Below are 22,991 nucleotides of genomic sequence, written 5' to 3' on the forward strand. Positions count from 1 at the left end.
CTGTGATCAGATCCTTCCGTGAGCTACATGCCAGGAATCGACGAGTGGGTGCGCCGCGACCAGCCTTGGCGACCGGGAGGCCTGCAGAAGGGGCAGACGGCCGGTCTGATTGGCCTCGTGATTCGGATCGCCGCCGCGAGAAATCATGAAAGGCTATAATGCTGGCAACAAAAAGGACCGTGCCGGAGAAAGAAAAAGGAAAAGCGACGGTGAGATAGAGAGGGGGTTGGATATTAAAACCTTAGAAATTGGGGCACCATAGCCATCGACAGTCTTCGCCATGGCCCCGTTGTTCTCTCCAGTCAAAATGCAGGTAGCCGAGAGCGAGTTGGGTTGCAGGGTCGCCTTCGGGACCTTCGGGACCTTCGGGTCGGTGGGAGGAACTCGATGATTTGGCGAGTTGGTAAGGGGTCGGCCTCGGCAGTACATACGTGGGACCCAAAGAGAGTGAGAGAGAGAGAGAGAGAGAGAGAGACGAAAGGCAAAAAGCGGGGTAGGGTGAACGGATTAAAGATGGGGAGCGATCACACGTCGGACCCCCTTTGTTTTCTTTCGCTGAGATTCGTGCGTATGATGCATTCATTCTTCGGTTAGTTTCCCAAAAGCACGTCACGGGGCCACTTGTTATTTTTTACACGTGTCGGGACGACGGTGGGGCCCTTCCTTTGTTTCTTCGCTTTGGTCTTTGCTTCCGCCACTCGTCGTCTTCTTCTTTTGCTTACTCGATAAAGCATGACAGGACACCATCATTCGCCCGAGTAAATGGGATCGTCCGAGTACGAAGTAAAAACAGGTGACAGGAAATGAAACTTTGGGTCCACGTCTTCCTGGAAACGAAGAATCATTTGTGGTAATTAGATCGAGTGGGACGACGTTCTATCATATGTAGCAGAGAATACCTTCACATAAATCATTGGTCACATAAATAAATATCTTCGGACGATAGCTCGATCGATCATTAATACGGTTCGTAGATTCACGAGAAATTAAATATATTCATATGATTTTATAAATAAAAAAATCTAACGGATTTATGAATCTTTCGTTTCATACTCCTCAAGATATTAAATAATCTTATCAAATCCCATAAGATATACGGTAAATAAGTACAGTCGAATACGTACATTCTGCTATTCTGACGGTCACGAATGCGGTGAGAAGGACTATTTCGGTTTTGATGTCTTATGAAGACAAATAGAAAAACAGAGCGAGAGTACTATGTAAGGTATCGTTTCGACCTTTGCAATCAGTTCATACTGCAGCATGGGGGGTCGGCCTCTCTTCATCGGCTCCTCCGTCTGAGAGGAGGTGGTCTCTCGGATAGAGAGTGTGAGGGGGAGGGGGAAGGAGGAAGCCAAAGGGAAAGCAAAGGTGGGGCGTTCCTGCAATCCCTTTTCTATGTGGACTCGCTGTTGTTTCCCACCATGACCATGACATTTCTGTAATGCATCATCAGATGCATTTGGGCTCACCAGACAAATGAAAAAAGGGCCTTGGAGAAGCACGAAACTTGTTTTTCTGTTTTGGTTTGGGGTTTCCTTTGGTGCATTTTGGCAGGTTCGAGTATCAGATCTGGTTCTTTTCTCCCTGTTTTACCGGTTCTTGGAGAGTTCCTCCTGTATCCAGTATTCTTTTGTAGGTTTCCATTTCTTCGTGGTCATCTTCCGTATGATATTTAGTCTCCATGCATTAGGTTAATTCCTGTAAATTTTGTTTCCACTAAACACAACATCGTTGCGAAATGGTTAGATTTTTTCTGATCTGATGAAGAGGCTCCATTTTTGTTATCCGTTCGTCAATTCGTCGTGTTTTGGTTTGCCCACCTGTTGTTTGCTTATATGCGTAGCCGTAGCCCGTTGACGGATGTACACGATCGGTAATGTGTCTCATTCTATCGCCTTTACCGAAATCCTTGTGTTCTTTGGTCGATATCCAGTCGTTTTTGATTCATTCGAATGATTCCCCATTGGTGAGGGGAGGGGAATAAAATGGGGAAACGATTTTGTACGTGTTATGTGGAATTATCGTTCCGATTCTTTGGAAAAAGGAAAAGATTTTGTACTAGGATCACACCAACCTTGAATGCCTTACTGAAGCACTCTGTGGATTTATGTTCAGGGATCTTAGTTTCCAAGAAGGGGAAAGGCAGAGAAGGCTGGAGATATGCTGAGGGCAATGAACAAGATCCACAAGGATCACGGCACGGAGCAGCTGGTATCTGATTCGCCCTCAGATTCTTGCTTCTCCTCTAAGGGCCTGATGCAGACGGCCAGGAACACCTCGCTGTTTGGTGTTCCTGGCGTCTTCGTGGGGTTCAGCACAAAGGGGTTCTCAAATTCTGATGCAGTCAGGAGCCCCACGTCGCCTCTGGACTGCAAGGCTTTCTCCGGCCTAGGCAACTCCTTTCTTGGTTCTCCGAGATCGGCAAGCCTCGATGGGAAGCCCAGGTGTTGGGACTGCAACAGGGTGGGCCTGAGCCTGGTGGACGCCCTCAAGGACGAGGCCGAGCCTTGTGGGAAGTTCTTGGGACTCTCCGAGAGCAGGACCTCAGCCTTTGCTCCAGCTACGAGGATTGACATCTCGTGCCACAAATCTCACCTCGCTGGCCTGAGAGATGACTCCTCAAGCGCAGCTCCCAAATCTTTACCGAAAGACTATGTGATCTCTTCGCATACTCTCGGTGGATCGGTAAGACCCCAGTTGGACAGATCAAGGATGTCGGCGCTACGATCCAAAGTGGCTGAATCGGAATGTGGAGAGTTAGGATTGCTGAGGTCTTATTCAGCAGATATTAGTCGACCATCATCTCTGAAAACTGACTTTGTGTATCGGAATTCCAAGTCCATTTCTGATGTTTTTCCATCAGATTCAAACAGCTCGATGGTGGATTCTTTCCGGCTGGTCGAGAGGAGTGCCAGTTTTGACAAATTTTCTGGCGAAACTATTGGCTCATCTTATGGTGTAATAACATCCCTTTCTGCAAGTGAAATCGAGCAATCAGAGGACTACACTTGCATTATATCTCATGGCCCCAATCCTAAAACAACTCACATTTTTGGAGATTGTATTCTTGAAAGCCACAGCTTTCCATCACTAGTTTTTGAGAATAAATGTAGAACAGATGACTGCCAGTCAGCCTGGCTGTTGAAGCCATCTGAGGATTCACCGCCCTGCTCCACCGACGACTTCCTCAGATCCTGTCTCTCTTGCAAGAAGAAGCTGGAAGTGGGAAAAGACATCTACATGTATAAGTTAGTCTTACGACGATCTCAAGTCTCTTTAATCTGCTTCTGTCGATCGAGCACTTCAACAATCGTGGTGCTGTGGAACCTTTTACTTAGTTTCTTATGCACCGACGAATCATATTCTTGTTTCTCAAAAGATTTCTATAAGATCAGTACTTGTAGTTAGCAATGGTAACAGTTCTATTGTTTTGCAGAGGTGAGAAAGCATTCTGCAGCTGCGATTGCCGTGACCGAGAAATTTTGATCGAAGAAGAGATGGAAAAGCTCACAATCGATTCATCCGGCACTCCTGGTTCATCCTTCCATGAGGATATGTTTACGGATGGCAAGATCATGACCGCATAGGCTGGAGGTTTGCCGGAGTGCCAACACGCACACATGCAATGCCTGCGAGCATTGAGATTGTGATGGTAAACAGTCGGATCATCCATCTACCTGGAACTGTCTATGTGAATCTGTAGTGGCCATGGATCATCACCATGTATATTCAGTTGTTTCCATCAAATTTCACTTGCGTGTTCATGGTAATGTCGGCAGGAACGATCTGGCAAATTGCCGACTCCTTTTTCTTATTATCAGCGAGTCGAGGCAGACTATGGGTCCCCATTTTTCCATAGTTTTTATGTAACCCATCTGAACTTCATAAATAATGAAAATGCCTGAGCCATGATCTATGTCAGTTGCATTTTGAGGCTCTTTTGCTAGTGGTGGCTCTCAATTCTGCCATTACATCATGGGCACAAATGTTGCACAGGAGCCTTTTTTGATGTCCAACTTGGCAATCTACAATCTGATTGCTTAGTTGAAGTAATCTGCAGAAGAAGAGGTAGTCATATTGAGCTTGTATCTCTATTCTGATCTGTACATGTCTCGGCCACAAATGATTCAGATTCAAATCCAACATGTGTTAACCTAGGCATTGTATTATCTTTGCTTCGAAGAGATTCTAGTACTAAGGTGCATGCATGCACAACCCAAATAATTATGGAGACCGGCAGAAGCCCGCCCAGTTCACCTGATTGACTCTTTTGTTGCCTGTCTTCCTCGTCACAAGCTGCTGTCCTATTATTTGGCAAGTGTGTGTGTTTGTGCAAGAGAGTGTTCTCCGTTCGCCGTACCTTCTGCGCTGCTGCCTCTAAATTAACCTCACCAGTGGTACAAGTGAAATCAATGGTCCTATGCTGTACCGCACGCCTAAGACAATCACATGGTCGCACATAACTCGACGAAGATTGCGCGATCCGTATCGCGTGTTTGTCGTCCATCTCTTGCTCGTACGTGTGCAGTTAGATCCGATTCATCTGCATCTCTCGCTCCCTCGCTCTTGGTTCAGACGCCAAACCAATAAACGTTGGCCGTCGCCCGGGAATAGACGGCGTCGGCCAATACGAAGGAGAAGACGAACGTAGCTCGGGCTAGGAGAAGGCCATTTCTAGTGTGGTCTCTGCAGAGGCCCACGGGGCCGAACTTAAGGGACCTCATCCTGGAATTCAGCATTGGTTCGTTCATTTTGAGCTCCCTTGATTGGAGTAAGAACTCGCAGTTCCACGAGTAATGTCTATCGTGACGAACCAAACAGATTAGAGGCTCCCAGTCTCCAACTACCGTCGAGAAAATGGCCGAAGAGACGGCTGGAGACGTTCTGAGATTGCAACAAGTACGCCCCCTCCGCCGCTCCCTTTTACCCCCTTTGACCCCGTCACCGGTGCGTGGAGCTGCCTGCCGTCCGCCTCTGGCCTCCCGCACTGTCTGTCGCTATTCTGCCACCTCGCGGCTGTCGCCCAGCAGCTGGTGGTGATCGGACGGTGGGACTCGGAGACGTGGGCCGCGTTCGACAGGGTCCACGTCTACGACTTCATGTCCAGCACGTGGCGTCACGGGGCCCGGATGCCCAGATCCCGATGGTCCTTCGCGTGCACGACGTCGAAGGAACTCCGTGGCGGTGTTCGTCGTCAGGGGCACGACGACGAGAAGAACGCGCTGCGGTCTGCGATAGCGTACGATGTGACGGCGGACAAGTGGGCATTGCTACCGGACATGGCTCGGGAGCGGGACGAGTGCCGCGGGGATTTCCGCCGGCAAGAAGTTAAAAAAGGTATAGTTTAAAAGATCATAAATAAGATTAAATAGAGTTTTATGAATAAAGAATTCTTAGTTTAAAATATATTTTAGAATACTTCCAATAAAATTAGATAGAGTTGTAGAGATTAGAAATTCTTATATTTTATATTTATAAATATATGGCATCTACATATAGATCAATTCAAGCCTCCAGTATGTCATTCAAGAGTGTTTTTTTTTTTTGGAGAAGTTCAATAATTTTTTTTTTCTATTTTGGTTTCTTCTTTTATTTGGTTTGATCTTGGGTTAGTAGTACCTTGTTAATACTATTTGAGAAAATGTTGCACTTGTATATGATCTTTCCTTTTCTCACATGGTATTAAAGCCACAAGGGTGATAATATGTGTTTTCAAGATCTCCTGGGTGAAGAATATATCATTTTTTGACTATGAAATATTATAGTTGTGTTAGTATTGAACTTTTCAATTAGTCTAACTACAAGATCTAAAAAATTTATTTGAAGTTTTATCTCATAGGAGAAGATCTATGGGATGTAAATGGTGGTAATGCAACAACAACACCATATGCTATAGATGGAGGCGCCATGAAGAGTTGGAGGACTTTAAATGCAAAGATTAAATTTGTATAAAAGAGATATATTTCTCATCTCTTTAAACACATTATTTGTTACAAATCAACTTCAGAGAATTGGATCACTTTTAATGCATTACTCAAACAAAAAGAATATGGTTCGACTTTAGTATTTGGAGAATGATTTGGCAAATACGTGATCTCTAAATTTCTTAATATTTTTTAAAAAATTAAAAATTAATGTTTCGAGATACTACTCTTAGATCTAGATGAGTCTATTTCTGATGCACGAATGAAACATTATATTATTCATGGTCTTTGAAAAAAAATATTTTTTATGTTACATGTATTCAAGGATGGGTTCAACAACCATCCTTAGTAGAGTTGGAAAATCTTCTTGCTTCTCAAAAATCCCTAGCTTATCAAATCACGGGAATTTCTATTTCAAGGGGGAGATGAATATTCCCTTTTTATAAATAAGAAGAAAAATAATGATAATGATAAAGAAAAGAATGATGATGCTAATAGCAAGCAAGAGTTTTCTTCGAATAATGGTGTAAATCGAAAGAAGATCAAGTGTTATAGGTGTGACAAGTTAGGCCAAGAAAAACTATCCTGTGAAGATTAACAAAGAAAATATTATAAATAAAAAATGATTGTTCTAATGCTACTGATAAAGAATGGGGCAAATGCTTTATGGCTGAAACTACTAAGGCAATAACATCTATCAGTTTTAACAATGATTGAATTATTGATTCAGGTTATAGTCATTAACTCATTAGTGATTGTACTAAATTCACCAATTTTCGTTAATATAAATATAATGATGTAATTATCATGACATATAACACTGTTCATCAAGTGGAAAAGAAAGACACTATCAGAATCTCATATAAAGATAATGATCCTATTACGTTAAAGAGTGTATACCATGTTTCAAGTATGAAGAAAAATCTATTCTCAATTGCAAATACAGTTAATGCTGGAAATTATGTTCCTTTTAGTCCTAATGAAGTTAAGTTTCTTCGTAATATAAAAGAATTAAATGCAGACATAGTATATACTGATAAAAGGGTCAAAAATTTATATATTTTATCAACATCAACCTATTATATTGATAAAAGGGTCAAAGATTTATATTGTGATATCTATGCTTCATAAATATGATAAATGAAATGTTCATTTTTTTGACTTTTAAAGTTGAAGTCCATATTTTTTTAAAATATTATTCTTAGTGTTATATGAAATATTGGTTGAATCAATATTGAAGTACATACATAAGAATCAATGTTTACTTTAGGCACATTTTACAATAAAAAATGTATAATCCTTCGGAGCAACAAACTTAAGTATGCTAGCGGATGTGAGTATGAGGGTAAGTTATAGTAATAATCATGCATATAGTGACTAGAAATAGTGGCAGAATTATTATCAACCTTAATTGGATCTTAATACTTGAATGGGTTTAAACATGATTAAAGTAAAGAAGTTTAAGTTTTAAAGATCATGTATGTGGAGGATAATAAGCCACTTAATGCATGGATAAAGTAATAAAAATTAAATTAAAATATAAATCAAAGAGGTGTCATACTAAAAATGTTGAAATACATAAATGAGATTGTAGGGTGAGCTTAGATAAAAAGTGTCATCTTTGTCAAACAAAATTAGACTCAATTGAAGTTGTGGTAACTTTATAATTGTATTCGTAAAAGAAAAAACTTGAAATAAGGTCAAATTGTTAGAAAATGTAGGGGCGGCATTATATGCGTAATGGAAGAACAGAAAACAAAAACATCAAATAAAAAAAAAAGATGTTCATCGTCGTGCGAAGATTGGTATGCAAAAAACCCACAAAACTTAAATTCACATGTGAGATAGTGTTTTTTACTTAGGGGATCATATATCCCTGAATTCCTACAGATCTGTGGGATTGGATAAAAGAGTTCAAGTGTCATTTTCTCTAGCGATGATCCATACAGTTGGGCTACGACGTGCTCCTCTAATCACTTCCCAAATCTCCATACCTATTATCCGAGGAGGAGAAGGGGAGAGGAGAATAGGAGATGAGTACTAGGAAACCCCTTCTCCTAGTACTTATCACTGCCCAAATCTCCAGGCCCAAATATCAGGCCTGATACATAGCATAACATACATGATAGACCTTATCACTAAAGTATAGGGTATCCTATCCATGTTTGCCCTTTTTTTAGGAGTGTTTGGAGACATATTTCTAGAAAGCAATATCCCATATCTCATTCATATGAGATATCTCTTGGAATTTTTCATGCCAAACCTTTGACAATGGTGTCTATGTACTTGGACTAGGACAAGTCAAGCATTCTCTTCAATCTATCTCTATAGATCCGAATCTGTATGATATAGGGTGTTTTCTATAAGTCCTTCATGGAGAAGTATCTAGATAGCCAAGCTTTTACTGTGGAGAGCATCCCTATATCATTCCCAATGATTAGGATGTCGTCCATATATAACATTAAAAAGGTGATAGCTCCTACTTACATTCTTGTACACACAAAGCTCATCTTCATTCTTAACAAAGTCATAAGATCTGATCATCTCATTAAATCTTATGTTCCAACTTCGGGAAGTTTGCTTTAGTCTATAGATGGACCTAAGCAATTTGCATACTTTATCTGGACTATCCTTGAACACGAATCCCTCAAGTTGTATAATATATACCTTCTCCTCGAGGTTGTCATTGAGGAACCCGATTTTCACATTCATCTATCAAATCTTATAATTATAATATACTACAACAGTAAATAGAATTCGTTTGGATTTTAGCATGGCTACGAGTGTGAAGGTTTTGTTAAAGTCAACACCTTGCCTTTAATGATACCCCTTAGCCACTAGCCTTGCTTTATATGTCTTTACATTTTCATCTACTTTGATATTCTTCTTGAAGATCCACTTGTAACCAATGGGTATAATACCCTTAGGTGCATCGACTAGGTTTCAAACCTTGTTGGAATACATGAAATCGATCTCAGAATTCATGACCTCTTGCCACTTCCTAGAGTCTATACTCATAATAGTCTCATCGTAGGTCTGAGGATCAATATCATCAACATCCTCTCCTCTGATGTATCCCACATATCTCTCAGGAGGATGAGATATTCTATCGTACCTATGTAAAGTTAGAACTTGTGTAATAGGTACTTGAACAGACTTTGGCTGTGGAAAGATGCTTGAGCTAGGTTCTACAACCTTGCTCAACTCTATCATGCTCCCATTGTCTCCACCAAGAATGTGTTCCTTTTCAAGGAACATTGCTCTCTTAGCTACAAAGACCTTTTGGTCCTTGGGATGATATGAATAATACCCATAAGTTTCCTTAGGGTATCCCACGAACTTGCACCGCTTTGTCATGGATTCCAACTTGTCGGGGTTGTATCTCTTAACGTGGGCAGGATAGCCCGAAATATTAACAACCTTAAGATCAGACTTTTTTTCTTTTCATATCTCATATGGAATATACACCACCGACCTAGTTGAAATTATGTTCAGAAGGTAAGCTGCGGTCTCTAGGGCATATCCCCAAAATGAGATAGGTAGGTCGACGAAACTCATCATGGACTATAACATGTTTAACAATGTGTAATTCCTCCTTTCGGATACACCATTGAGCTGAGGTGTATAAGGAGGTATCCATTTGGATATAATCCTATAGCCCTTGAGGAATTAGGTGAACTCTGTACTTAAGTACTCACCTCCTCGATCTGATCGAAGAGTTTGGATACTCATTCTAGTTTGGTTCTCTACTTCATTCTTATACTCCTTGAATTTCTCGAAGGCCTCAGACTTATACTTTATCAAGTATACATATCTATACCTAGAAAAATCTTTAATAAAAATAATGAAGTAGGAGTAATCACCTATGACATGAGTTGACATGAGACCACATGCATCACTATGTATGAGTTCCAACAACTCAGTGGTACTCTCTCCACTTCCATTAAATGGAGAGATAGTCAGTTTTTTATAAAAGCGAGGCTCACAAGTTGCATATGACTTATAATCAAATGGATCTAGGTATCCATCCTTTAGTAAGTTTTAAATCATTTCCTCATGGATATGACTTAGTCTACAATGTCATTGGTATGTATTGTAACCTCATCTCGTTTCCTCTTGGACATACTTACACTCATGATATGTGGAGCAATGTTTAGCATAAATAAACCATTATGTAGTGTTTCTCTGGTGATGATTTTATCATATAATATTATCGAACAATCATTGTTCTAAAAAACTAATATATCCACTAATTATAAAAAATAAAATGGAAATAATATTTTTGATAATAAAAGAAACAAATTAGCAAGTATTTAATGCAATAATAGCTCCACTAGGCAGATGTAGGGTGACCTCGCCAACAGCCACTATATTAACTTTTGCTCCATTACCCATTTTGAGGTCGATCTCGCCTCTCACAAATCTTCTAGGTCCTGCTAGAACCTGCAACAAATTGTAGATGTGATAAGCACTGTCGGTATCTAATACTAATGTGTTATCATAAGATTCTAACAAATAGAGACTGATCATGAATATACCTAAAACTTATCCAAGCTTTTGTTTTGCCTTCTCTACAAGGTACTCTTTGCAATTCCTCTTCCAGTGCCCATCTTTGTCGTAGTGGAAGCACTGATATTTGTCATTCGTTGGATCTTTCTTAGCAACATTTGCTTTACCTGGTTTACCCTTGCCCTTTTTAAGAGACCTCTCTACATTTCTTTTCTTTCTAGTCTCACCAGCATAGAGAATTGACTTTTCTCTAATGATGATCCACATGATAGGGGCTATGAAGATGCCCCTCAAATCGCTACCCAAATCTCTTGTTTGTGTGCACCATGCAATCAAGAAAGGGTTGCCCCTTCTTACTGTCCACATGCCCGAAATAAGGGCTAAAGTATGAGGAGGAGAGAGAGAGAGTAGAATAGGAGGAGGTAGCCAAAAAGAACCTTACCCATGGTTATTTGGTTCCATCCTATTTATAGAGACCCCCTATCAACTTACCATAATGGATCCTGTCATATTGGGTACTGGATCTCTATCCAACTACCCATATTACTTAGATTAATGGGTCTCTACTCAATAATCTTTTATTGGATTTTATTGTATTTCATTTATAAGATCCAATAATTCAGAGGCTTATTGGATATCCAATAAGATAAGGGCTTCAACAGATATCTCATATCTGAACCTTTACTCATCGCAACACCTACCATATGTGTGTGACTCTCTAAGCTCAATATCGAGCTAGTCGTGAGTTATACTTGTCAAAACTCCTTTTGGCTCAGTAAATTATTATCTCCATAATAATTTACTCGACTCATCAACTACGGACGTACTAGGTCACTACGTCAGAGTCCCCATACAATACAGGAGAATCTAATCCATTAGACCTATCTATCCTCAATTACCAAGTATCTATAGTCTCTCATCCATCTAATACCCTAAAGACTATATACCAAACATGATGCTGTTATGCCTATATAGTTTTTACTCGAGTCTCGCTCTAATTGGATTCTCCCGGAGAATTCTTTCTCTCTTAATCTGAATGACCTTGGCTAGGGATTTGCTTGAGCAATAATATATGAGATATTCCTCTTATGACACCGAGAGCAAATGATCCTTTATTGACACTCAATAGCCATCGTAAGATTGACTACCACTCCCGATAATCGATTGTGCTACATTTGAAACTTCCAAGCCTATAAGTCTGGTATAAAAGAGTGGAGTACTTATATATGACATCTTTGGTGTCTCAAGTCTAAGAACCAAATATACTACTAGGACTACGAAATCGTTGTCTAACAATAAGACATCATCAACAATCTAGCATTTCGTGAGTGAATCAATTAGTGAACTCATTCTCTAATGAGCACCTACACTATATCCTTAGTGTCCTCACACGAGCAATTATGAGACCAACTATCACAATCATATGGATGGATATATAATACACCAGTTTGTCTGATTGTCTCGATGTCCCTCTCGAGTAACATATGATTGAGATTAATTATGGTCTATGTTTAAAGGCGAATCAATCTCATTATCATGATCTCATCATGATCTGATTCTCATTATACAGATCTATGAACATCACTATATATATATATATATATATATATATATATATATATATATATATATATATATATATATATATATATATATATATATATATGATAAAATTTTAAATAACATAATAATAAAAAAGAGTACATATCATATCACATATGTCATCACTCACGTGATTGGCTTGTAGGACACCTGTGACTTACATAGAGGCCCTCTATCAACTTAACTATAATGTATCTTCTCCTATTGGATACTAGATCTTCATCTAACTACCCAAGCCTTTTAGATTTGTGGCTCTCTATCCAATAATATCTTATTGGCTCTTATTGGATCTTATCCATATGATCTAATAATTTAGGAGTTTATTGAATATCCAATAAAATAGGACTCCGATGAATATCTCTAGGCTCAATATCGAGCTAGCCGTGAGTTATACCTGTCAGAACTCCTTTTGACTTAGTGAATTATTATCTGTATAATAATTCACTCGACTCATCGACCGCGGACGTACTAGGACACTACACTGCAGTCCCTAGACAATATAGGAAAATCTAATCTTTTGGACCCATATGTCCTTAGTTATCATGTACCTATAGTTTCTCATTCATCTAATATCCCATAGACGATATATCGAGCATGAGACACCAAGGATTACCTTGTATGGTGTATCATATCACATATGCCATCACTCACGTGATTGGCTTGTAGGGCACTTGTGACTTATATAGAGGTCCTCTATCAATTTAACCATAATGTATCTTGTCCAATTGGATACTAGATCTTCATCTAACTACCCGAGCCTATTAGATTAGTGGCTCTCTATCCAATAATCTCTAATTGACTCTTATTGGATCTCATCCATATGATCTAATAATTTAGGGGCTTATTGGATATCCAATAAGATAGGGGCTCCAATGGATATCTAATATCTGAGCCTCTACTTGTTGCAACGCCTACCATATATGTATGACCCTCTAGGCTAAATATCGAGCTGACTGTGAGTCATACCTGTCAGAACTCCTTTTGGCTTAATGAATTATTATCACTATAGAAATTCACTCGACTAATCGACCGCGGACGTACTAGGCCATTACATTGCAATCCCTATATAATACAGGGGAATCTAATCCTTAGTTATCATATACATATAGTCCCTCATTCATTTAATATCCCATAGACCATATAACGAGTATGATGTTGTCAGATCCATATAGTTTCTCCTCGAGTCTCGTTTTAATCGAATTCTCCCAGAGAACTCTTTCTCTCTTAATCAAAATGACCTTGGCCAAGGATTTGTTTAAGTAAGAATACATGAGATATTCCTCTCATGATACCGAGAGTGGATGATCTTCTATTGACACTCAATTGCCTTCATAAAGTTGGTTACCATTCTCGATAATCGGTTGTACCAGATTTGAAACATCCAAACCTATAAGTCCAACGTCAAATAATAAAGTACTCATATAAGGTATCTTTGGTATATCAAGTCTAAGGACCAAGTACACTATTGGAATAATAGAATCGTTGTCTAACAATGATGTATCTGTAGGAAAATCTAGGGGCGACATCATATGCGCAGTGGAAGAACAAAAAATAAAAACCCCAAGTTTTCCAAAAAGGTGTTTATTGTTGTGCGAATATTAGTGCGTAAAAACCCACGAAACTTAAAATCACGTGTGAGATAGTTGTGTTACCTAGAGAGATCGTATATCACTGAATCCCTATAGGTCTATAGGAGAGAATGAAGAAGATCAAGTGTCCTCCTCTCTAGTGGTGATTCACATAGCAAGGTTACGACGACGCTCCTCAAATCGTTACCTAAATCTCCACACCTACTATTTGAGGAGGAGAAGGGGAGAGGAGAATAGGAGGTGGTAACCAAGAAGCCTTTAGCCTATGAGCTTTTGGTTCTTTCCTATTTATAGAGGCCTCTATCAACTTAACCCTAATGGATCCTGTCCTATTGGGTATTGGATTTTCATCTAACTACCAAAGCCTCTTAGATTAGTGGATCTATCTCTAATAATCCCTAATTGACTCTTATTTGGATCTCATTCATAGGATCCAATAATTTAGGGGCTTATTGGATATCCAAGAATATAGAGGCTCCGACAAATATCTCATATTCGAACCTCTATTCATCGTAATACCTACCATATATGTATGATCCTCTAGGCTCAATATCGAGCTGGCTGTGAGTCATACCTGTCAAAACTCCTTCTGGCTCAGTGAATTATTTTTTCCATAATAATTCACTCGACTTATCGATTGTAGACGTATTAGGCCGCTACGCTGTAGTCCCAAAACGATACAGGAGAATCCAATCATTAGACCTATCTGTCCTCAGTTACCGTGTATCTGTACTCCCTCAATTACCGTATACCGAGCATGGTACTTTCAGGCCTATATAGTTTCTAATCGAGTCTCACTCTAGACGGATTCTCTCGAAGAACTCTTTCTTTCTGAATCCGAATGACCCTGGCCAGGGATTTGCCTAAGCAAGAATACATGGGATATTCCTCTCGTGACACCGAGAGTGGATGATCCTCTATCGATACTCAATAGTCCTCGTAAGGTCGGCTATAATTCCCGATGTCCCTCTTGAATAACCTATGACTAAGATTATTTAGGGTCTGTGTTTAAAGGCGAATCAGTCTCATTATCATGATCTCATTATGATCTGATTCCCATTGCATAGATTCATGGACATCAATATATATATATATATATATATATATATATATATATATATATATATATATATATATATATATATATATATATTCATGCAATAAGCAATATATAGTGATAAAATACCACATAATATAATAAGTAAAAAGAGTACGTGTCATGTCACATATGCCATCACTCACGTGATAGGCTTGTAGGGTACCTATGACTAGCAGTATTATCAACCATTCAGTATTCCGTAAGTGGATCAATGAGTGAACTCATTCTTCAATGAGTACTTGCACTGTATCCCTAGTGTCCCCACACAAACAGTTATTAGACTAGGTGCCTCCATCATATGGACGAATATACAATACACTAGTTTGTATGGTTATCTCGATATCTCTCTCGAGTAACCTATGACCAAAATTATTTATAACCTATGTTTAAAGGTGAATCGATCTCATTATCATGATCTCATCACGATTTGATTCCCATTGCACAAATCCATGGATATCACAATATATGTATACAACAAGCAATATAAAGTAAAAAAATATCATAATAATAATAAGTAAAAAAACTGTATATTATGCCATACGTGCAATCACTCACGTGATTGGCTTGCAAGGCACCTATGACTAGTACAAATGTGATTGAGTCATAGACCTCAAGGTAATATTTTAAGCATCTCTATCTTATTTTAGCCTCATATTCTTTACTAACCTAATAACTCATGACACTTTCTCTCTTTTTTTTAGCTATTCTCTTAGTTTTTCTCACGAAAGTTAGAAAACCCAGCTCTAAGGAAGGTTGAGGTAAGAAAAATATGATTCTTCCCTTGATATAACTAGGAATTTGGTTTTACATATTATAAACTATTTATTTTTTACCTGCTTTCGAGTAGCCTAGATTTCAAATAACATTTAACTTTTGGATTTATTTTGTATAAATTTATTATAGTTCTAAGGTCTTTAGTATGACCTTAATTTGAGATCGGTGTATATAGTTATGAATGTCCTAATCTAGATACTTAAATCCTTTATTTTTTTAAGAAAAAAATTATTAGAATTGAATTAACCCTCTTAGGAATAGATTAGGCTTTGCTTTTTTGATATATTTTAAAAGATTCTATTAGAGTTCCATGAGATTTAGATTTGAGTGAATACTACCTCTATGAACTAAGATATAAAATTTATAAATTCAAATAGTCCTAACCTATTTGAAGTAGAATATAATAGGTGTTAGTAGTGAATTAAGAGGGTTGTTTAGCCTCAAATGATTCAGTTTTAAGCTAAAAATTAGTGTATATTTAGTTCTACATATCTCCTAGCTTCCTACAAATTTTCATGATAGTTTAAAATCATCTAGTCAATTAAAATGGTGAAGTAAATTTTTTTCACAAAATTATGTAATAGTTTGAGTGATACTAACTACTTCATTTGATTAGAAGAGTGAATTATTAAAAAATTAATGGTGAAATTTTAATAAATTTATAAATTGAGTATAGTCTAATTTATTAGCAATTTTATCAAAAATTTTCTATGAATTATTATAATGAGTAATCAACAATTCAAGATATAAGATTCTTAATTAAGGTGTTTCATGACCCTATTGCTCCCAATTTGATAGGTGTACCACTCCATAGCACACTCGATCATTAAAAAACATGATATTTCATTGTTATCTTCATTTTTGAGTTAAATCAAATAATTATCACTTTAATTTATTATAAAATAGTGGTCGTATGAATTATCATATTTATAATGCATTTCATAAAGCATATTTTGAATAATATAATTGTCATGAGCTAAATATGAATGTATATATTTTATAAGTATAAAAATATATGAATTATGATAAAAATATCTTATATACATATTGTTAGGATCAAGAGCACTAAGAGGGGGGGGGGGGTGAATTAGTACAGCGAAAAACTTTTGACGTTTAAAACTACGTTCGTACGATGAAATCGTTTCCGACGTAAAACCGTTTTCGGAAACTTAACTTGAAGGCGAGTTCGTAAAGGAGTGCAGCAAAAGTAAAGAGGAAGTAAAGCACATATGGAGGTTTGCAGTAAGGTAAGCAGCAAGAATAAATGCAAACCAGAGAGCATCGTAATTTTAGAGTGGTTCGGTTAATCTTGACTTACATTCACTTTTGGCTTCCTCCTCCGACGAGGTCACCGACGTCCACTAGAGGCCTTCCTTCAATAGGCGAAGGCCAACCACCCTTTTACAGTTTCACTCCTTTTGACAGGTTAGGAGACAACCCTTACAGAATTTTCTTTCCTCTTTTGACATATCAAAACTTGGAAGAAAAGAGGAAGGAGAACTTTTAACTCATACAACATTTTTGAGCTCTAAAAATCACAGAGTAAGATTGGATTTTCAGTGCCCTTTCATGCAGGAAAGGGTGGGGTATATATAGGCCCCAAACTGGTTTGAATTTGGAGCTCAAAAATATCATTTCCTGGATTTCCGGGGTCTTGGCGGTGCTACCTCCTGACTGGGGCGGTACAACCGCCTGGCAGCTCGGAGACTGAGCCTCTGGGCGGTGCCACCGCCTGACAGGGGCGGTTGCACCGCCCAGTCTCCCTCGGAGACTGAGCCCAGGCGGTGCCACCGCCTGATTGGGGCGGTTGCACCGCTTGGCAGAGCTCGGAGACCGAGCTCAGGCGGTTCCACCGCTTATCAGGGGCGGTTGCACCGCCCAGCCTAGCTCGGAGACTGAGCCCTGGGTGGTGCCACCGCTGGCTAAGAAATCTGGGTCTGAATGGGCTGATCCATTCGACCCAATTTGGGTATGTCAAGGGCCCAATTGCCCCAAGATTAAGTTAATGGGATCACCTCCCATTTCTAACTTAATCGTTGTGCTAACTACGATATTTCTTAAGACATTTACTACAACTTGCTCCGGTGCGTCAATCGCTTCTTTCGGTGAGCTTTCGGCGAACGTCCATCGATCATCCAATGAACCCTCGGTGATGCTCCTGCGGACTTCCGACAAACTCCTGGATTTGCGACGATCCACTTGGCGAGTTCCGACGAGCTTCTTTTGGCAAGCTCCTGGACTTCTCGGATTTGTTCCCGTAGAACCTCCGACGACCGTCCGGACTTCCGTCGAACTCTCGAACTCCCAACGTGATCATAGTCTTGACTCCGGTGCAACTTCTACTGCATGTCTTACTTTCATCGTAGTTAATCCTGCACACTTATATCAACATATGGATTAGATAACAAATGACAATTGACTTCATCATCAAAATATGAGATTCAACACATATAAATATAATGACATGTGATGTAGGAGTGTATATATTTTCTATGATGTGCAGTGTGAGTGCACGGATATGTTATGACGTGCAATGCACTTGTATACTATGACGTGCGGTGTGGGCATATACATATATATATTTTGATATGTAGTGTGGGAGTGCATATATATATATATATTATGATGTGTAGTGTGAGATTGTATGTATGTATTGTGACATATGATATTGGAGTATATATATATGTTATGATATGAGATGTAGAAGTTTATGAATTTACTATGTTTTCTATATGTGCATATAAGCATTTTGAATTATTTCGATATAGAATTTTACTTTTTTATTTTGCATATGCTATGTTATAGGGTTATGCTTGCTAAAGAAGTCATAGGATGATGGGTTTAATATTAAATATCTTATGCTAATGATTTTGAAATATTATATACATAACATAATACATACTTAATTATATAAATTTATAAAGGCTTATGCTTAATGAGTGATTACTCACCCTATTTTATAAGTAAAGATACTATCCCACCTAGGTAATTGGGCATGGAAGTGAGCACGTGTAAATCTATACTAGTGTAGATATAGATGATGACCTATGGATATTTGTATATATATATAAATTTTGTATATATTGTGTAGGTGTATTTTTTTTTGGTTAGATATTATAGTTATGTACAAGTGTCAAAATCACCGTATAGCCAAATTCCATCATTTTGTTTAGCAAATTATCATATTTTATTTTTAAGATTGTCTATTTTTTTCATTATACTCCTATTAATCATAATAAAAAAGTTAAAAATAATATCATATTTTAATCATGTATGTAGGGTTTGGATGTGACTATGAGTAGAGTGTTATATATTCTGAGTTTATGAAAGAAATTATATGCTTAAATCAAGCACTAAAACTTGATATAGTCAAGTAGATGCATGAAGCACATGGATATGAAAAATATTTATACAAGTATATTTAATTTAAAAAATGAAACGATAGGAAGGATATTAATTATTTTTATTAAGGATAATTAGTAGAGATATTAATTTTTACTAAAAAAATATTTTAAGTGCATTGTAGATGTATGAAAATTTGTTTAAGTTGACTTGACATATGCCAATAATAAAGTTGCACTGACCATAAACCTGAGGAGCCGATCACAAATGTAAGATTTTTCGTATCTACATCTCCTCCAAGGTATTGTTGATGTATGAAAATTTGTTTAAGTTGACTTGACATACCCCAATAATAAAGATGCAATGAACATAAACCTGAGGAGACAAATAAATATGTCAGATTATTTTTATCTACATCTCCTCCAAAGTATTGTTGATGTACGAAAATTTGTTTAAATTGACTTGATATATGCTAATAATAAAGATGCATTGAACACAAACCTGAGGAGCCAAGTACATCTATAAGATTCTTCCGAACTAAACCTTCTCCAAGGGAACCCACTTTAAGTGAATCTTGCATGAAAAATTATAAAAAAAAAAATAAATTGAGCAATCATTTGAGTTTATGAAAAAAGGCTTTCAAAACAAATTATTTGGTTCAAACCAAGCACCTAAAGCTTGGTACAGTCACATACATGCATATCTTAAAGCACACAAATTTGAAAATTTTTTTTTGTTTTAAAACATGGAGAGACAAAAAGGATATTAATTATATTTATTGAAGATAATTAGTAAAGATATTATTCTTACTGAGAAATATTTTAAATGTATTGTAGATGCATAAAAATTTGTTCTAGTTGACTTTCACATATGCTGACAATAAAAATACAAATGAATAATAACGTAAGGGTAATTATAGATTATCCCCTATAGTTAACTATGATTAGTATCCCGATTTCTATCATTTAAAAAGTAGCATTAGGGTTCCTGCACTTGTGAAAGTGAAACATTTAACCTTAATTCTTTTTACGTTATTAACTACGTCAAAGGAAAAAATTGTACGTATTGTCACATGCAAAAATAGCATGAGAAAAAGGATAAAAATATAATTTTATTATTTTTAAATTATTAAATTTATATCACCTTCTCGTCCTAACCGATTTCCTCTTCCTCTCCTCTTTCCAACCTATTCTCATTTGCCACACTCGCTTAATCGTCGCACCTGCACCGCTCGACTGCTACACTCACTTGATTGCAGCTCGTCCGTTCCACGTGCTTGCCTACCGCTCGTCCGCCGCACTTGCTCAACCACCGCACCTACTCGCCCATTGCTCGCCCGCTCACCCTACTCGCTCGCCCCTCGATCGTAGCACTTTATCGCCCATGGAAGCCCCGCCCGCCCACCGCTCACCCGTTGCACCTATTCCAACCTACTCATCATCGCTTCGTCATCCCTGCCCTAGCCAATGGTGGCCTCGTTATCGTTAGAGAAGCTTGCTGCCTATGCGTCTCCACTTCTATCGCGATGCTCCTGCTATTCACCAAGGTCGATGAGTTCTTGGACCTCGTTGGGTACAACACGACGAGAATCAAGGATCGAAGGATTGCAATGGCCCCAAGCAACAACAACAGTACTAGGTACTACCATGAGAAGAGTGAGAACGAGACATAAAGGTCAAGATCCTATTATTAAATTATCAAATGATAAAACCTTTAGTAAATATTTAAATTTTTTTTTATTTTGAGTCAATATTGAATGCATATTTATTGAATCATAATATATCTCCGGCTTTCACAAGTGGCTAAGAGATGAGAAGCTTATTTACCAAAAAGACAAAGTTGGGTTGTGCTAAAAGGCTGCCTGATGACCAATTTGATATTTTCTTAATCATGCATTGAACTATACGTAATGATCAGAAATGAACAGTCTTCTGTCGGCAGAGTGATGGATGCTTATGATGTTATTTTTTTATTATGAAGCTTTCCTAAAATAGACAAATTCATCAATCTCCTTCATATAGTGAAAGCTCCAAAATTATTAGAATTAAATGAATTGTTCTCAATATTCTGGTATGTGATTAGGAATAATAAATAAAATGTTTTTGGCAGATTATTAGGTTTCTCGATACGCAGTTTGCATGCTTGTAGTCGAATGGTTGACACTCTCACGGGGTTGGCGGGCAGTTGCGTGTTGGGTAACTCAAGGAATATCTCTTTCCCCCACGGCGTAGAGTGGTTCTTCGTGATAGAAGATAATTTCCTCAACTAAGGAAATCTTTATATTCTGTTGAAAAAATCCTCTATTTTATTGAGGGAAATCCTTTCTCCTAATTTGTATAAATAGGAGAGGAAACTTGTTAATGTATTGAAGCATTTTTCACTTTTTCAATAAAATTTCTATAATAATTGTTTTTATCTTCTATTCTTTTTTATCATAGTATCAGAGCATTGAGAAAAGCGAAGCTTCGCCCTTGTCTTCGACCAGTTATCTTTTAGACCATGGGTTGAATCCCTGGAAACACTGACAAGCAGGTTGCAATGGGGGCCATGGCTATTGCACTATTGGCTGGTCATAGAATTTTTATTAAAGCATGATTTCAATGTGATAGTTAGTTCCTCGACGCATGAATGTAAATGAAATTGATAATATAACACATTATGGGTCCATTTATTTTATAGTTGGCAGCTATCCAAGCATACATAATGAGTATAGCATTGGCGGAGGGGGTGAGTTTGTGCGGGGGGGGGGGGGGGGGGTGGGTTTGTGCGAGGGGCAGGGGGAGGGGGTGAGTAGTGCAAGTAGGGGTGGAGTTGGGTTCGATGCGAGGAGTAGGCATCGACGGAGGAGGACAAGGAAGCCTTGGATTGGAGAGAGGAGGGATCCACGGAGGACGGGGATCAAAGTGTGGGTGGGATTATACCAAGTTCCATCTACTAGGGTTTCCTCTCCTACTCTTCCTTCTTATCGATCAAGGAAGACGGTGAAGCAAGACCACAGTTATTTGTTAAGATAAGGTTGAGCGGGTGACAACATGTGAGATTTTTTCATCGATAAAGTTAACGACGTAAGAAGAATTGAGATTATATGTTTCACCTTCGTATGTGTAGGAATCTCAATACTACTTTGTAAAGTATAGAGATAGGAATATTAATCATAGTTAAATATAAGAGATAATATATAATTACCCCAATAACCTAAGGAGTTAAGTACTCTATCTTTTCCATGGAACCCACTTTAAGTGAATCTTGCATCAAATATTACAAGAAAAAGGTTTAAATTGAACAATCATTTGAGTTTATATAAAAAGTCCATGAAAAAGATATATATATATATATATATATATATATATATATATATATATATATATATATATATATATATATATATATATATATATATATATATATATATATATATATATATATATATATATATATATATATATATATAGTCACATGGATGCATATCAGGAAGCACACAGATTTGAAAAATGTTTATATGAGCATATTTTATTTTAAAACATGGGGAGACATTAATTATCTATTTATATATGAACGATTTAATTTTTACTAGTAATGATATGATGATACATGAGTTATAATTTTTCACGAATCATTCGAAATGATTCATTTCAATTTGTTGAGATATTATCAAGTCAATTTGAACAACAAGATGCATAAATTTTTATTTTACAGAAAAAGAAAAAGCATATATAGAGTTGGCTTGGTAAGCAGATACATAAAGAATTCAATAGAAATTTATCTTCAGACAACAAGAATTTTATGTCATTTGAACAGACCTTGGGATTTTGATGTATTTTATAGTATGAAAAATTGTTATTTAGTTAGGCTGACCGATAGTGATTATGCATATGATGTTGTGGAAGGAGACATATGGATGTACTTTCTTCTTAAAAAGATGGAGCAATATCATGATCTTGCAAGAAGCAATCAAATATATCATTGTCAACAATATATGTTGAATTTATGGTAGCATGAAAGTGTGTATCAAAAGTTATTTGGTTTAACACTTTACTAGAAACCTTAGGATTTTTTCAAGAATTCAAGATTTATCCAAGAATTCAGTCAAGCATGATAAAACTAAAATTAGAAGTATATTCATGTGAGATATCCTTCTCTAAACATCAA

General features: G+C 37.5%; 2 protein-coding genes across 4 annotated transcripts; both read left to right on the plus strand.

The window, feature by feature from the left end:
• Positions 1-1,209: 1,209 nt before the first annotated feature.
• On the plus strand, positions 1,210-3,949 carry LOC135671102 (FCS-Like Zinc finger 10-like). 3 transcript variants are annotated; one of them, XM_065179036.1, is made up of 3 exons: positions 1,210-1,371; positions 2,119-3,251; positions 3,440-3,949. In XM_065179036.1, the coding sequence occupies exons 2-3, from the start codon at positions 2,164-2,166 to the stop codon at positions 3,588-3,590; spliced, it is 1,239 nt and encodes a 412-aa protein (XP_065035108.1). In that variant the 5' UTR covers positions 1,210-1,371; positions 2,119-2,163; the 3' UTR covers positions 3,591-3,949. The 3 variants fall into 3 exon arrangements, with proteins under 3 accessions (XP_065035108.1, XP_065035107.1, XP_065035106.1); XM_065179035.1 differs by lacking the exon at positions 1,210-1,371 and adding an exon at positions 1,380-1,557; XM_065179034.1 differs by lacking the exon at positions 1,210-1,371 and adding an exon at positions 1,500-1,635.
• On the plus strand, positions 3,712-5,351 carry LOC135671168 (F-box/kelch-repeat protein At1g80440-like). Its single transcript, XM_065179123.1, has 2 exons — positions 3,712-3,792; positions 4,830-5,351. Exons 1-2 carry the CDS (start codon positions 3,712-3,714, stop codon positions 5,349-5,351), a joined length of 603 nt encoding a protein of 200 aa, XP_065035195.1.
• The last annotated feature ends 17,640 nt before the right edge of the window (positions 5,352-22,991 follow it).

This window comes from Musa acuminata, unplaced genomic scaffold, assembly GCF_036884655.1.
Source record: "Musa acuminata AAA Group cultivar baxijiao unplaced genomic scaffold, Cavendish_Baxijiao_AAA HiC_scaffold_1138, whole genome shotgun sequence".
In the NCBI taxonomy this organism is placed as follows: Eukaryota; Viridiplantae; Streptophyta; class Magnoliopsida; order Zingiberales; family Musaceae; genus Musa; species Musa acuminata.